The following is a 17,364-nucleotide window of genomic DNA, read 5'->3' on the forward strand; positions in this document are numbered from 1 at the left end:
AAACCTTTCATTATTTTTTCTAAGCTGTTTATTCAATGCATCTTATTTTTTGCGATCATAAGGTAAAAATTTTTAAATGCAGTTGAGAATGCAGTGAACAGTGAATCCTCCTTTCACTTCTATCCCCCAGGGTTCTCACCAGATGCAGCCAAACCCTTTTCACCAGTTATGTTTTTCTGTGCCCTTCCATGTATGTCCTGTGCAAACCCTGATGCTAATTATCTTTTTCCTACAGGGCAAAGACCACTTTCTAAGTACGAAAACTTATGAACTACTGTTTTTTAGATATTTTTTCTGACTATTTCCTCATTTTTTTTTACAAGTCGGCCACAGGTGTATATTTAGCAGCCTTACCAACCCCTGGTGGTATTCAGATTGCTGGGAAGACTCCTAATGATGGCTCATACGAACAGCATATCTCTCATATGCAAAAGAAGATAAATGACACGATTGCTAAGAATAAAGAATTATATGAAATCAATCCTCCAGTAAGTAAATTGATATTTTGAATACATTTAGATGTGGGTTTTTTTTGGTTACATTATTTTGGACATAAAATGTATATATTTTTCATTGTTTAGATTTGCTCTCCTCATTATTCACTCTTTGACCCCTCTCCCTTTCCGTCTGCGCTCAAGTGTCTCCTTTTCAGGGAGATCCACTCTGACCACCCTATTTGAAAATTGTAATTTTCCTGCCGTTTTTGGTACTTCTACCCCATTCTGTTATATTGTTTGCTATTTCTCTTATTTCTGTGTGTCTCTGTGTGTTTGCATATACACAGAGAGATACGTTTTTTGTTTTTGTAATTGCTTGTTACTTCCAGTAGAAGTACTTCCTTCAGGGCTGTATTCCTAATGCCTAGAATATAGGTCCCTCCAGGTAGTAGCCTCTTGATAAATATTTGTTGAATTACTAAATAAAGGCTTAAAATATTCTTGTTTAGTAAAAAGAGAGCTTGCCTGTCTGTGGTGAAAGAATATAGTTTTTCAGGTTCAGCTTCTTTCTTACAACTTTCCTCTTGGTTATTGCCGTAGTGAGGCTCGCAACCAAGTTTGCTGTAGGTGTCACAGTGCCCGCTGCCGAAAAGAGCCTGATAGCCATAGTCTGAATGCAAAGAAAGATGTGTTGGAGTTAGAGTGACGATGATCTTATGAGTCTTGATAAGGAAATGCTTCTCTAAAAGGAAAGTGGATAACAATGTTGGTGTTTTTATTTTTATACATACGTCGAATTTTGATTGATCTAGAACAATGCATCTGAATTATAGTTCAGACCTACAGCTTTCTAGCAGAGTTGTTAAGCTGGGAGGAAATTTAAGGATATGACCTAGAGTCACTCTGTTCATCGTAGTAGACACAGGCCACATGTGGCTTTTGAACACTTGATATGTGCTTAGTCTGAACTGAGATGTGCTGTAAGTAAAATACACACCAGAATTTGAAGCGTATGAAAAATAATGTAAAATAGCTCATGAGTACTTTTTATATTGATCACATGTTGGAAATACAATGTTTTGGATATATTGAGTAAAATAAAATATTTTATTAAAATTATTTCATTTGTTCCTTTTTTTAATTGTTACCTATGAGGCTTGCTTTATATTTTATTGAGCAGTGCTATTATAGAGCTTCTTTAAACTCACTAAAAAAGTTGATGCATTAATATATTAATGCTTAAATGCCTTTTGTAAGAGCTTCCATGTAGCACTTTGCTGCTTTTTTGGAGTATTATTTTTTCTTTTCTGTTTATATTTTGATAGTTGAACATCCACTAATAGTGTTTATGCAAACTCCTGGGGAGAATGATTTGCAAAGCTGTATGTTAGGGCTTGGTTTATCAGTTCTAATGATATGAGCTGAACTCTTTTGCTTAACAGTGTTTATGAACTCTGTCCTTCCATCCTGACCTCCCACAGGAAGAATCGACCCCCTCCTCCATTGTGTTCCTATTGTACCTCTTTGTGCTTCTGTCACGGTGCCTGTTAAGTATTACTGCACTTTGCTTTTACAGGTCTGTCTTCTTTTACTATGTGAGTCTATTGAAGACAGACATATTTAGAGAATGTGAATTAAGTGACTTCACCCACTCAGTAAATACTGAGCTTCTATTTTAGTAAGACAGTTTAGAGGAGGGAATAAATCTGTTATGATTCTCAAAAGTTCAGCATATATGGATTTCATGTGTTGAAAATGACTATTTCCACAAAAGGGCTAATCAATTTATGTATCTTCTAACATGTCTTGCCTTTTATAAGATATGACTACATTACAGGTTTTTAGTGTAATATCTTAGAATTTGATAAATTGTACCAAGCCACTACTCATATTATAGTTTTGTCTTTTCATTTCTCTGAAACAATGTATGCCCATCCTGAAAGTGTGAATCACACTTGTTCCTTCTGTTAGGAAGGTAGCCCCAGCTGAAGTGAATGCTATTATTTTTATTTTGGTATCATTAATATACAGTCACATGAGCAACATTGTGGTTAGTAGATTCCCTCCATTATAAAGTTCCCACCACATACCCCATTACAGTCACTGTCCGTCAGTGTAGTAAGATGCTATAGAGTCACTACTTGTCTTCTCTGTGCTATACTGCCTTCCCTGTGTCCCCCCCCACTACATTATGTGTGCCAGTAGTAATGCCCCTTATTCCCCTTATCCCTCCCTTCCCACCCATCCTTCCCAGTCCCTTTCCCTTTGGCAACTGTTAGTCCATTCTTGGGTTCTGTGAGTCTGCTGCTGTTTTGTTCCTTCAGTTTTTGCTTTGTTCTTATGCTCCACCGATGAGTGAAATCATTTGGTACTTGTTTTTCTCTGCCCAGCTTATTTCACTGAGCATAATACCCTCTCGCTTCATCCATGTTGTTGCAAATGATAGGATTTGTTTTCTTCTTATGATTGAATAATATTCCATTGTGTATATGTATCACATCTTTATCCATTTATCTACTGATGGACTCTTAGGTTGGTTCCATTTCTTGGCAATTGTAAATAGTACTGCGATAAACATAGGGGTACATATATCTTTTTGAAACTGGGCTCCTGCTTTCTGGGGGTGAATTCCTAGGAGTGGAATTCCTGGGTCAAATGGTATTTCAATTTTTAGCGTTTTGAGGAGCCTCCATATTGCTTTCCACAATGGATAAACTAGTTTACATTCCCACCAGCAGTGTAGGAGGGTTTCCCTTTCTCCACAACTTCGCCAACATTTGTTGTTGTATGTCTTTTGGATGGGTGGCGATCCTTACTGGTGTGAGGTGATATCTCATTGTGGTTTTAATTTGCATTTCCCTGGTAATTAGCGATGTGGAGCATGTAAATGCTATTTTTTTTAATCAATACATTAAAAAATGTTTCTAATGCAGAGATGTAATATCACTTAAATGGAGATAATTCAGTCAACTAGAGGTACCAAAATAAGATGCAAGACTTTTAGAATAACCAAAAATACCAGTGGTGAAACCTCATCATGAATTTAAGATCTATTTAACACCAGATAGGTACATTTATTAGGTCTATCATACAGTGAACAGCAGCATTATTGAATTTTAAGTTACTATAAATTATAAAAAGAAGGGTGGTAAATAGTGGGAAGAGCATTGCACTCAGAGGCAAAATAACTGATCTAAACAAGTTCCTTACTTACTAGTTTTCACACCCAGGCAAACCACTTTCCTCCGAACTGCAACTCTATCATTTGCAGTTATACTAGGCACCCTGTCAAATGTATACAGGGCAAGTTAATTTAGAGTGCAAATATGATAAATGAATGTGAAGTGCTTTATAGATAGCTATGTTATGAAACTGTGATGATAGTGTTACTTAAGGTATGCGTTAGCAGTGAACATTTAAAAGTACAGTTTTGAAAATCCTTTTCTCATAATTTCCTTGTTTTTTAAAAGATAACTTTTACACCAGTAATGGGATATGCCTTTTGTATTTGTGCTCACATATCCAAATTCTCTTAATACTCTTTGTGGCCAACAGATACTTAGAACCTCTAATTAGTTCTGATCTTTGACTGTGTAATACTTGTAAAAGCTAATGAACCCATGTAGGATTGCACCATACACTGATCTCAAGATCATTCTTGTAACTACCAAAAATTAATTCAGCTTAATAAATTGCATTAGTAAATACATGCATAATCTGTGTATTACCTATACATACCCATAACATATTTTTCATAATGCATATTGTACCTTGTGGAGCTTTAAAAAATTACCACTGGGTAAGAAAAGATATGAAAGATTAGCATCCGTTTTGGAGACCTAAATCTTTAATTCTTGATGGGCTATTAGGTCTTTTTATTTATTTATTTACTTACTAATCAACCAATCAATCAGTCAATCAATTAATTAATTTTTATTTTGGTATCATTAATCTACGATTACATGAGGAACATTATGTTTACTAGACTCCCCCCTTCACCAAGTCCCCCCAACAAACTCCATTACAGTCACTGTCCATCAGCGTAGTAAGATGCTGTAGAATCACTACTTGTTTTCTCTGTGTTGCACAGCCCTCCCCGTGCCCCTCACCCACTATACATGCTAATCGTAAGGCCCCCTTTCTTCTCCTCCGCTTCTCCCTCCCTTCCCACCCATCCTCCCCAGTCCCTTTCCTTTTGGTAACTGTTAGTCCATTCTTGGGTTCTGTGATTCTGCTGCTGTTTTGTTCCTTCAGTTTTTCCTTTGTTCTTATACTCCACAGATGAGTGAAATCATTTGGTACTTGTCTTTCTCTGCCTGGCTTATTTCACTGAGCATAATACCCTCTAGCTCCATCCATGTTGTTGCAAATGATAGGATTTGTTTTCTTCTTATGACTGAATAATATTCCATTATATATATGTACCACATCTTCTTTATCCATTCATCTACTGATGGACACTTAGGTTGCTTCCATTTCTTGGCTATTGTAAATAGTGCTGCAATAAACATAGGGGTGCATCTGTCTTTTTCAAACTGGCCTGCTGCATTCTTAGGGTAAATTCCTAGAAGTGGAATTCCTGGGTCAAATGGAATTTCTATTTTGAGTTTTTTGAGGAACCTCCATACTGCTTTCCACAATCGTTGAACTAATTTACATTCCCACCAGCAGTGCAGGAGGGTTCCCCTTTCTCCACAACCTCACCAACATTTGTGGTTGTTTGTCTTTTGGATGGTGGCGATCCTTACTGGTGTGAGGTGATATCTCATTGTGGTTTTAATTTGCATTTCTCTGATGACTAGCAATGTGGAGCATATTTTCATGTGTCTGTTAGCCATCTGAATTTCTTCTTTGGAGAACTGTGAGTTCAGCTCCTCTGCCCATTTTTTAATTGGATTATTTGCTTTTTGTTTATTGAGGTGCGTGAGCTCTTGGTATATTTTGGATGTCAACTCTTTTTTGGATCTGTCATTTATGAATATATTCTCCCATACTTTAGGATGCCTTTTTGTTCTATTGATGCTGTCCTTTGCTGTACAGAAGCTTTTCAGCTTGATATGGTCCCACTTGTTCATTTTTGCTTTTGTTTCCCTTGCCCGGGGAGATATGTTCATGAAGAAGTCGCTCATGTTTATGTCCAAGAGATTTTTGACTATGTTTTTTTCTAAGAGTTCTATGGTTTCCTGGATTACATTCAGGTCTTTGATCCATTTCGAATTTACTTTTGTGTATGGGTTAGACAGTGATCCAGTTTCATTCTCTTACATGTAGCTGTCCAGTTTTGCCAACACCAGCTGTTGAAGAGGCTGTCATTTCTCCATTTTATGTCCATGGCTCCTTTATTGTATATTAATTGACCATATATGTTTGGGTTAATGTCTGGAGACTCTATTCTGTTCCACTGGTCTGTGGCTCTGTTCTTGTGCCAGTACCAAATTGTCTTGATTACTGTGGCTTTGTAGTAGAGCTTTGAATTTTAGAACTATTTGTTCCAGTTCATTGAAGAATGCTGTTGGTAATTTGATAGGGGTTGCATTGAATCTGTAGATTGCTTTGGGCAGAATGGCCATTTTGACAATATTAATTCTTCCTACCCAAGAGCATGTGATGAGTTTCCATTTGTTAGTGTCCTCTTTAATTTCTCTTAAGAGTGACTTGTAGTTTTCAGGGTATAGGTCTTTCACTTCCTTGGTTAGGTTTATTCCTAGGTATTTTATTCTTTTTGATGCAGTTGTGAATAGAATTGTTTTCCTGATATCTCTTTCTATTAGTTCATTGTTAGTGTATAGGAAAGCCTCAGATTTCTGTGTATTAATTTTGTATCCTGCAACTTTGCTCTATTCCAATATCAGTTCTAGTAGTTTGGAGAGGAGTATTCAGGGTTTTTTTATGTACAATATCATGTCATCTGCAAATAGTGACAGTTTGACTTCTTTACCAATCTGGATTCCTTGTATTTGTTTGTTTTGTCTAACTGCCGTGGCTAGGACCTCCAGTACTATGTTGAATAACAGTGGGGAGAGTGGGCATCCCTGTCTTGTTCCCGATCTTAGAGGAAAAGCTTTCAGCTTCTCGCAGTTCAGTATGATGTTGGCTGTGGGTTTTTCATATATGGCCTTTATTTTGTTGAGGTACTTGCCCTCTATACCCATTTTGTTGAGAGTTTTTATCATGAATGGATGTTGAGTTTTGTTGAATGCTTTTTCAGCATCTATGGAGATGATCATGTGATTTTTGTCTTTCTTTTTGTTTATGTGGTGGATGATGTTGGTGGATTTTCGAATGTTGTACCATCCTTGCATCGCTATTAGGTCTTTTAAATGTTGAGTAGTAAGTACCTTCTGAGCTGTGACTGCCAGTTGTAGTGCCCTCTCTGTACATGAGATGTCAGTATTGCCTTGCTATGTCTGTGACATGTTTCTGAGTTAGTGTATCAAATAGCAATACTGCTTATTATCCTTAAAAGGAATTATCCACCTATTCTGTAAAAGGTTAATTAGTCATAAGGGATATAATTAAATATAGACTGTGTATTATTTTGTATTTGTATTATTTTGTAGACTTTTCCCCACAGGTATTTGTCTATTAACAAAGATTTTAAGCCAAACTGAAATCTACAAATAGGAAACTGTAACTAATATAATGAAACTAATATCTGAAACTAATATAATGTTACACATGTCAGTTATACCTCAATAAAAGGAAAAAAGAAAAGATTGCAGTTTATAAGAAAAATAACAAAACTGAAGAAAACTTAGATGATACAAACTGATTTATTTCTTTTAGGAGATATCTGAAGAGATAATAGGATCACCCATCCCAGAACCTAGACAACGCTCAAGACTTTTAAGATCTCAGTCAGAAAGCTCTGATGAAGTTACAGAATTGGACCTTTCACATGGGAAAAAAGATGCTTTTGTTTTGGAGGTATTATTTCATTGGACTAACCTTTTAAAGTTTTTGGGAGATAAGATGTGCGGTTTTATAATCATATCTAAAAATTGATGTGATATTTTTGTATCATTAAAACTTGTAATACTTCAAAGTTTTATTATAGAAATTATAAAAAACTTGAAAATATCAAGAGTTTGGTAATATATTCTTCATGTAACACTACATGACTGATATATTAATCTATAATTAATGTATGGGCTAAAATGAAATTAAAATAATGTTAAGCTCTTGGAGCTATTTTTGCAAACTTGAATAAATTTAAATAAGAAAATGTTATTCTTCCACTTACTGTAATTATTGCCTGCTTAATATGCTTTAACATGTTACTATAATTATAACATTTTTACATGTAATGTAATAAGTGCCGTGAATTCTGACTGTAGTGTTTTCTTACTGAATGCAGAAGGTATAACTGAGCTTTCATTATAAAAATCCACTCAGAACTAACATTCCTGTTGAACAAATGTGGCATGAAAAGTTTATGGAGCTTCTTTCCTCACAAATCTGTTCCCTCACCTTCCCCTATAGAATGGTCAGGCTTGTGAGAAATGCAAAATCCAGAGTCCCTAGTTGAGACCCAGTGAATGAAAGTTTCAAGGTGGGATCCAGGAGTCTGTAACAAACTGTCCAGCTATTCTCTGCATTACCTGAAGTTGGATCTCGAGCACTATTGATATTTCTGTTTGGGGTCCTGGCTAATTAGAGAACAGGTGTGGGCAGAGGACTGAGGGCAAGGTACAGAGTCAGTAAGAGAAGGCACAGAGAGACAGGGAACTGGAGCTGGAGAATGCTTGAGATGTGGGAGTGGAAGGTCTTTGGGAATAGTGGGTTGAGATATGCCCATGATGACTGTGGGTAGCGAAAGTAACGCTGAAGTGAAAGTGGCCTCGAAGTCCCAAGGGGTGGCGTGAAGGGAGGCTTAGGGTTCGTGAGTCAGGACTTAAATTCTGCTCCTACGTAATTATATTTTAAAGCAGCTCTGTATTTAATAAAAAGATTTTACTTATGTTTTAACTGCACTTTATTAATTTAAACAAATGGAGGTGATGGCTGTGGTATCTTTGTCTTTTGAAAAAAAATGCCTTCATGAAGGCATAAGAAAAACTTTTTAAAAAAACTCAATATACTTTATAATATAAAATATTTCACTTGGAAGTATATTACTGTGGAGAAATATACAGATATTAGAGGTTTTTTTTTCAAGTTCTGTATTTTAACTTAGGGAAAAGTGGCTCTACTTTGACTTACGTTTTGTATTTAGTAAATAGTAAAAACAATAATTCTGTTTAAAATTTGAAATGATTATGTATTTACCACTTATGTAATAGTCTTAATCTTTTTATTTTCAGATCGATGACACAGATGCTATGGAAGATGTACATTCTCTACTTACCGATGTTCCTCCTCCTTCAGGTGAACAGAAAAAATTACTTTTGTGATGAGACTAGTTTGCATATCAATATTTAAGTTCATAATTATTATAGTGTTAACTTTATTGTAAAGGCTTTATCAGTGTCACATCCTGTCATGTGCTTTACTGCTCCAAGGCCGAAAACATTTATGGTTTAAGAACATTTATGTTAGAACCTAGGGGAACTGATTTTTAACCCTTTTGTATTTATATGTTAAAAAACTGATAATTTATTAAGATGGTCTAAAGTTTCCTGAAGGTAAGAGTTTTTGGAAAAAGAGTGAATGGATTTTACAGGTGGAATTTCATGCAATAATTGAAAAATGTTATTCTTTAACACGAAAATAGATGGAACATTATCATAGCTAACTGTAATTTGTTTTGACAGGCTTTTATAGTTGTAATACAGAAATTATGCCTGGTATAAATAATTGGACATCTGAAATACAGGTAAACCTTTCATTCTTAATTTTAAACAAATGCAACATACATGATTTTAGCAAGTTCCTTTTTAATATGTTTGCCTTTTGACCTCCTTATTGCAATTAAAATGTTAACTTTTTCATACCACATTATTTATTATTCATTATTTTGCAGTTTTACCAGCTGTTACAGTATTTAGCTAAAAGTAATAAAATGACATGCTATTATATCTCCCCATATTTAGATGTTCACATCAGTAAGAGTAATACGATTAAGCAGCCTTAACCTGACTAATCAAGCCCTTAATAAGAACTTTAATGATCTCTGTGAAAATTTGCTCAAGGTAGGAACCTTCTGACTAACTATATTTTAGTTAAAACTCCTCTAAGAATCATGACATTAAAAAAATAAAATTTATTTATATTGTCTGGAATACCTTACAGTTGTGGGCTGAATTATTTTTATTTATATATCAATAACTGCCTAGGTAAAATACTAAAGTTGTCCTTTTCATCTTAATATAACATAGTATAAAAGAAATATATTTTATTTCATAGCTTTAAACTTCATAAAAATCTATTGTATATGTATAACAGTTTTTTTAAAAAACATTTTTTATAACTTACTGATGGATGTGATTGAATCTTACTGTCCGCTTAGATATTTAAAATGCATTGTTAATATAAGAATTGATAGAACAGAACAGGAGCAGTAAATTATTACAGTAATTTAATGCTGTAAACTTTCCATTTGCCATAATATACATGCATTAAAAAAACAGTTTTCATAAAATTTTTAATTGAAAGAACTAATATTTTCTGTTGTGTAGAGCCTGTATTTTAAACTACGGTCTATGATCCCCTGCTGCCTTTGTCATGTAAACTTTACAGTATCTCTGCCTGAAGATGAATTAATTCAGGTAATTAAGATTCAGTCTATTAAAGAAGATTTCTAGCTTTTATCTGATATGTTTTAATATTTTAAATTTGCCATAATTAAGTATAAACTTTTACTTCAAAGAATGTTTAAAAATATTAGTATGAATCAGACTATGTACATTTCATTCTTCTGAACTCTATCTGAAGGTGATCGGATATGTACTTAATGTGCGGTTTCTCCAGTCTCCATCTTTTAGAGAAGGTTCCTGAGCTCTTCCTGGAATATCTAGGTCTATACATGCTGAGCTTAATTATAGTCTGAATATCTGGGATTATGTGTTATTTTGGTTAAGAATCTTAACAGGAAAGGCAAATTAGTCAATTAGTGTAAGTTTTTCCATGGTAGAAAAAGATTTGTAATTTTGACAGTGATTATTATTTTTATTTTTCACAATTGTTTCTGTGATTCTAGGTTACAGTTACAGCAGTTGCAATAACTTTCGACAAAAATCAGGCTTTACAGACTACAAAATCGCATGTTGAAAAGTCATTGCAAAGAGGTAAACCTATGATGGATTAGTGAATAGCTCATGTTCATCCACCTTATATTTCAATGAAAAATATAAAGGATAGGTAGATTAAATGACTTACTTCTTGAAGAGATACTGCCATTTTTTCTGTTTAACAAGATAACTGTATGGGTAAGAATATGGCTGACTTCTTATTTTAAACATATGAATAGGTTGTTGAATGGTATTTACATAGAGAATGCTGCTGTTTTTTAGACCTTGATTATATAGCATATTAATTCTGCAATAATTCAGATGTTTCTATTCTAGAATGGGGAGGTCCTCAAGGCATCTGAGGGCCTACTGAATTTAGCAAGCAGAATGTATTTTTCTCAGGAAAAGTCCCATCGTATTCAACAGATTCTCAGAACTGTTCTTCAGTAAAATTTAGGAAGTACCATTCTTAATATATTCCAAATAAATCCAAATTATTAGAAACTATTTATGTACCCTAAAAGAAAAGAAGAGGAAAAAAAGTATACTTTCTAAAGTTTAATGATTTATTGGCTAAATAAAATACTCATGATTAGTCTAAAATTTTTAACTCAAGTACATTCTACATGTATAGCATTGAATTAATGTTAAATAGATGAATGAAATAATTGTGTTCAGATATTTATCAAAGAAGACATAATAACTGGCTTAAGTATCATAGAACTGGTACAGTATAAGGAGTTGGGTAATATTATTACTGAGTCATTATTATTTGCAAGGCATTGTGCTGAGATGCTCACACATTATCCTTTCTAAATCTCACAACCTTCCTACCAAGGAAGATAGTGCCACTCATGATCGTGCCCGTGAAGGGTTCCCTTGGAGAAACCGAGAAGAAAATTGCCACAATAAATTGGGTTGGGGGAAATACATATGTTATCGCAGTCTTAATTTTTAAACAATTAATAAAAGATCACTACTAACTGACTCCTGTTTTTCTGGCCTCTCAAGCCTCTACAGATAATGAAGAACTTCTGCAGTTTCCACTGGAGCTCTGCTCGGACTCACTTCCAGCTCACCCTTTTCCACCGGCTAAAGGTTGGTTAATTAAGTCAGGGAAGTGCAAACACAATCGTAGTTTTTAGTTCCTTTCACTTGCCTCTTCACTGTAGGTGGTCTTACTTATTCTTAAGGTGAAGATTTATTCTTCCTTCTTTCATTGCATATTTCTTCATATTCATAAAGGGGAGAGAATGTTGTTCCTTTAATTTTGATATGTCAAGTAATCTTACCAGAAGTTACTAAGGTAATTTTTTGTATGATATTCCATTCTTACACCTCCAAGTGTTTTAAAGTTTTCTTTTCAGAGATCTGGATTTCTCAAGGGTAATTATTCACACATGGTATAGTTGATATTTATATTATATTTGGGAAGTTTTTTTCAACAACAATTGAACCTTTACAAAAATTTTGGATTTTCATACACAACAAAATACTTGTTTTCTTCCAAAGATAAGTGGAGAGGTTTGGGTGGAGGTACTACAAGTGAGAAGGGGATAAGCTTTCTGATTTTGGGGCATCTTAGTTATAATTAAGGAATACTGTTATGTACTTTACAAGATGCTGCCATTTTTTCAAATACAAAATGATTGTCCCTTAACTTAATAGTAGTAAATATATTCAGATCTTTACAATCTTTGGAGGAAAGGGAGTAGTAGTTTTTTCCATTTCTCTTCTGATTGCAGTACACTTTCTATTATATAGATTTACAGAATTACTGTGCTGTATTTCATATATATACATTACATATACAACAAATGTAGTTTGTATTTTTTCCTAAATTTTTTATTCTGAGGAATGGTGCATTTGTAATTTTAAACCATGTTGACTTTTCTAATTTTTATATTTTATAATACAAGTGAAATTATTTTATAATTTCTACTTGTCAATTATTTTATCTGATACAAAATTAGTCATAATACAAGAATAGCTTTATATTTACATTGTATATGTCAGTAGACTCTTTACTAAATCAGGGCAAGGCCTATCTATGTAGAAAAATAGAACCTGTCTCACATTTTGGAGACGTAAAGTTAAGCTACTTTTCAGATTCTGAACTTTCAACATGGTAAATTTGGTCCTTTTTCCTTTTTGCCTAAATTGAAATTTTAATTTAGAACTCCAAAGGGAATTTTAACATACCTCAACTCCTGGAAAGAAAGGAGAGGAAAAATCAAATCCAAAGATAATCTGAGTTCAGACTTAAATATTAAGTAGAGCTTTCAGACCAAAAAAACGACAGGATTTTTTTCTTTTAAATACCTGCTTTATATAGTAATTTGTATTTAACACAGGGTTAGTTCCAAACCAAAATTCTAATCAACAAAAAAGATATGATCAATTGGAATCTATAGGAATATATATTTGTGGATTTGGGGTCCCTATTAGCTCAATTTTACCATATTGTTAATAGCTACTGAATTCTGTGGAAGATTAAACTGTAAGTTTGCTGTATCTATATATTGATAACTTACAGTTCTGCAGTAGTTTTCAAAAGTACCTTTAACTAGTGCTTATTGTGGTCATCAGTATATTTTGTACGAATGATAATGTGTGAACAGAAGAACAGGGAAAGAAGAATTTGAGTAGATTAAGTAGTACCTGAACAGTTCCTAAAACATTTGCAATTCACTTAGGAGAGTGTGGAGAAGGGACCCTACGTGGAGTCATAAAGTGGCAGGCCTGGGTCCTCTTCCCAGCTCTGCAGCAGGTAAAGTATGACAGCCTGAGTCAGTTAACCTCTGATTTAGCCTTAGTTCCTCATCTGTAAAATGTGAAAGGATTAAGATTCTCTCTAATCTTTAAAATACCGATTCCTTGAATTTCTGTAGTTTATGATTCTTCCTTTATTAACATGTTCCCATTACTAAAGGGATAAATCAAAAGCTAAATTATCCCTTAGATCACACTGAACTTTTGTTAATTAAGTTAAAAAAAAATTTTCCAAATAGCTTCAAATCAGTTAAACCAACAATTTTAAACTGCTCCTTCAAACCATAGTTTCTTCAGAGGTGCCTCATGGCCTTCCTGGAGGGTAGGGAGTGTAGGGTGGGGAGGGAGCTGAGGAGAGCAGGGGAGTAACAGGATGGGTCCCTGGACCCCCTGCCTCTGAACTAGAGCACTTTCCACTGAGCATGCTTGTACATACCCGTTTTCTGTATGTGATTTTGTTGGAACAAAGGGTTTCAAAAAATGAAAACCACTGACTGAGATCATGCCATCTTTATCATCATCATTACCATCATCATCTTCATAATAATCAATATCACATCTATTACTAATACATATAGAACTTCTGATACTAAGGGCTTAAATGCAAAACTTACATGCTTTTTCTTGAATATTACATTTAAAATCATCAGTAAACACTGAAATGTTTATATGTACCTTTTGTAAATAGTTTTGAAAATTACGGTTTTTGTTGCATGTTTATTGTCTTTTGCTCCCTTAAGTCTTTTCAGGAGGGCATGGGCTACCGAAATATGTTAGAAGTTGTCTCAAAGTATTGTGGAAGATTGGAGGATAGGGTGGGCTTTGAAAAGGTCTGAAGAGTGCTGTAACAGTGTTATAACATGAATGTAATTACGGAGCATTGTAACATGAAGGAAGGCTTTGAATAGAAAATAAAAATATCTGGAAAAAGTTAAAGCTTAGGAATTTAGAGGAAACAGGCAGGAGAGAGAAGTATAAGAGTACTACAAGTAAATGCTCAAAAACATATCTGCTCTCTTACATGCAACCGCAAGAGCACATGAATACTAATACTGAACTACAGTTTTGTTAAGTCAGTTAGTAAGCAGAGCTTTTTCCTTTTTTTAATTCTGAAAAGTTTGAAGTCTGTTTTTCATGTTCTTACCAGAAACAGGATGATTTATTAAAATTTTTCATTTCCTTTTATGTTGAGAAAGTAGTTTCAAGAGCTATGCACAATATGTTTATTAATACTTCCATCTTTTCACTTGTAGATAAACCTTTCCTTCTTTTTGTGTTATTGACAATGAGTGAAATTACGTAAAGAAAACATGCTTCTATTACATGTATCCTAATTCACTGTGTAGAGTAAGCCTAGGCCTGAATTGTCCATCCATGTTCAATTTTTTTCCTTCCATCTTTTATTATATTTGGTTCTGTTTCTCAAGGTAACAAAACAATTTGATGTATGTCTCCAATTTATGGTTGATTTGGTGTTACCTTGCTAGTTATCTTGATTTTTCTGATTTGAAATATTAAAAGGTGCTGAGCCTAGGTAATTTCTTAAGGGACATTATCAAGTGAAAGTCATCAAAATTCTTTGAATACTATGAGGAACATAGATTATATGGGATCAGTATAAATTATTTTTTAATGAGGTTGTGTTACAAGAAAAAAGGTGGCTATACCAAATTTTTTATACCACTTTGATGATGTTTTTTCCTCATCAGTAATACCTATTCTTAAGTTTTCTAAATATTTATGTCCCACTCTGAAGTAGTTTTCAAGAGACTTTAAAAATGACATATACATATAGAAAAAAGAGAGCAAATATAGTAAAAATGAGGAATCTGAATGAAAAATATAAAAAAGTAAAAAATATTTTTTTCAGAGATTTTTCTCAGACTAAAAAACCTTACGCATGTAATTTTTATAAAAGATTAGATATTACTTTAGATACATCTCTAAAGACCTAAGCCTTGAGATATTATATACCATTTTGTGGGGCTTAAGAATTTATATTAGATAAATGTATGTGAATTATATGCCACTATAAATATACCTGAAATACTTTATAAATCTACTCTACAGTAGGATAATAGTTTTCATTAAACTTTGAGAATTTAAGGCTTTAAAAAGGTTTAAGTGAGTTTTAGTCTTTGTATACAGTCAGATGATGGTGTAGAGAAGAAGTGTTTTTTATACCCACCTTGTTGCTGCTCTCAGTTTGCTTCTAGCCTCATGTTCAATGGCATGAGCTGCAGGGTGGCAGGAGCAGTCCCCTCAGTAAACAGCTGCTGACCAATGAGACAAGCATCGGTCAAATTCCGGATTTCAGTATCAAGGAAAACAATTCAGCTTATTCTCTAAATACATGGTACTCCATAATTCATTAGCCACATTTGAGTTTCTTATCTTTATTTTTATTATAGGCTGCAAGAGTTACTTTCTGTTTATACCAAGTAAGAGTTTAAAAGATCATTTAGCTTTTTAAATTTATTGAGTTGCTTCCTATTACTTTCAACTAGGAGAACTATAAATCTATTAAAAACTGCAAAGGTTAGGTTTTACTCTTTCCTGTCAACTAATGGTTCTGAATTCTTACAAGTATATATAATTCTTTATACTAACTAAAAGTGTCTTTATATCTATTACCAATTCATTGCGTACTTGTTTTCTTTCTCTCTCTTTAAAAATATATTTTGTCACTCTGACCGAATGGTAGCAGCGGTAAAATGTGAAGTTCTCCATGTCATCAGTGGCTGCACAGTCACTGGGCGGTCCTGAAAGCGGACACATGCAGTCAGGAAGGGGGTTGAGATTGCGGGAAACTAGAATGGAACCTGTCTGGGGAACTCATCCAAGAAATAGGAAAGAAGGAAGGAAGGAATTGATGGAGAAGTAGGCAGAGGGAGCCTTAGCTGCTTCAGGGCAGCGCGAGGACAGTGAAATCCGGTCAGAGGAAGAGGAAGTACGAAGCGAAGAAAATTGAATTGGGCTACTGTCCAAAAATAGGATTATTTGGAAGAAAAGGTTCGAAAGATAGGAATGAGAGGAAGAGTAGGTGCCTGGAAACAGAGGCAGGAAAACAAGATGGGCACTGAAGAAGGAAGACCAGCGGTGTAGGGCGTGTGCAGTGTTAGAGGGGAGCTGTAATGACCGAGGTAGAGAAGCTAACTGTCCTTGTCATCCAGGGTATGTGTTACCTGGTATTACTTGAATTTTTTCCCTAGTGGACCATCCAGATTGGAGCTATTGATATCTTTCTCTATGCTGTGATAATTTTTAACTGTAATATGGCAGTTTCATTATCAGCTCACCAGTATTTGAATATCATTTTAGACAAGGTTTATACCAAATATTTATATACATCATTGTCTAATTCAGTCATTAAGCCAGATTTTATAGTTAAGGAACGTAATTACTCAGTATATTATAAATTAATGGAAATGCCTAAAAGGACATAAACCCAAAGTTTGATCATAATTTAAGATTGAGAGCATTTAAATAGGAATATTAAAGCATACATTTGAAAGACTCCAGATCTCGCATATTTTAATCTACTGGAGAATGTTCAAAATTTGCAGAAATTTTTTTTATTTTTAGTAATTTTTTTAAGATGACCAGATAAGATTGTCTCAAATATTTTTTAATTATTCAGAACAAAGATCTATGAACTCTGATGATGTAAGGTGATGAAATTATCAGAAGAGTTAGTGATAAGTATAAAACTCTATCTTAGCTAACAACCAGTACCTGTGTCATTGCTTATTACAAACTATTTAGAAGAATGGAGAGTTCTCAAACTTTAAAAGCATTAGTGCTGCATGTATAATGGAGGAAGACTCCTTGGTACATTGTTTTCTGTTATCAATATGCTGATTTCCACTAAACTAATCTAACTTAGTTCCCCTCCCTACACTGCTTGGGCTTGTTGCTAGAGTGTACTAAGAATAGTAAAACTGTATGTTCTGACACGTTCATCTCGCTAACTTTCCAAAGTCATT

The 17,364-nt window shown here is 34.1% G+C and overlaps 1 protein-coding gene across 27 annotated transcripts in view; it reads left to right on the plus strand.

Annotated features, from left to right (window-relative positions):
• C2CD5 (C2 calcium dependent domain containing 5) overlaps positions 1-17,364 on the plus strand; it is an 86,663-nt gene that overhangs the window by 59,658 nt on the left and 9,641 nt on the right. For 26 of the 27 annotated variants that reach the window (XM_037020321.2, XM_037020330.2, XM_037020325.2 and 23 more), the window contains 8 exons: positions 324-488; positions 7,224-7,364; positions 8,741-8,804; positions 9,191-9,252; positions 9,470-9,568; positions 10,055-10,144; positions 10,576-10,663; positions 11,618-11,704. In XM_037020321.2, the coding sequence (XP_036876216.1) occupies positions 324-488; positions 7,224-7,364; positions 8,741-8,804; positions 9,191-9,252; positions 9,470-9,568; positions 10,055-10,144; positions 10,576-10,663; positions 11,618-11,704 (796 nt within the window). The remainder of the gene's footprint in view (positions 1-323; positions 489-7,223; positions 7,365-8,740; positions 8,805-9,190; positions 9,253-9,469; positions 9,569-10,054; positions 10,145-10,575; positions 10,664-11,617; positions 11,705-17,364) is intronic. The other variant, XM_037020317.2, reaches the window with a different exon arrangement.

The sequence above is a fragment of the Manis javanica genome, chromosome 15 (assembly GCF_040802235.1).
Source record: "Manis javanica isolate MJ-LG chromosome 15, MJ_LKY, whole genome shotgun sequence".
Lineage (NCBI taxonomy): Eukaryota > Metazoa > Chordata > Mammalia > Pholidota > Manidae > Manis > Manis javanica.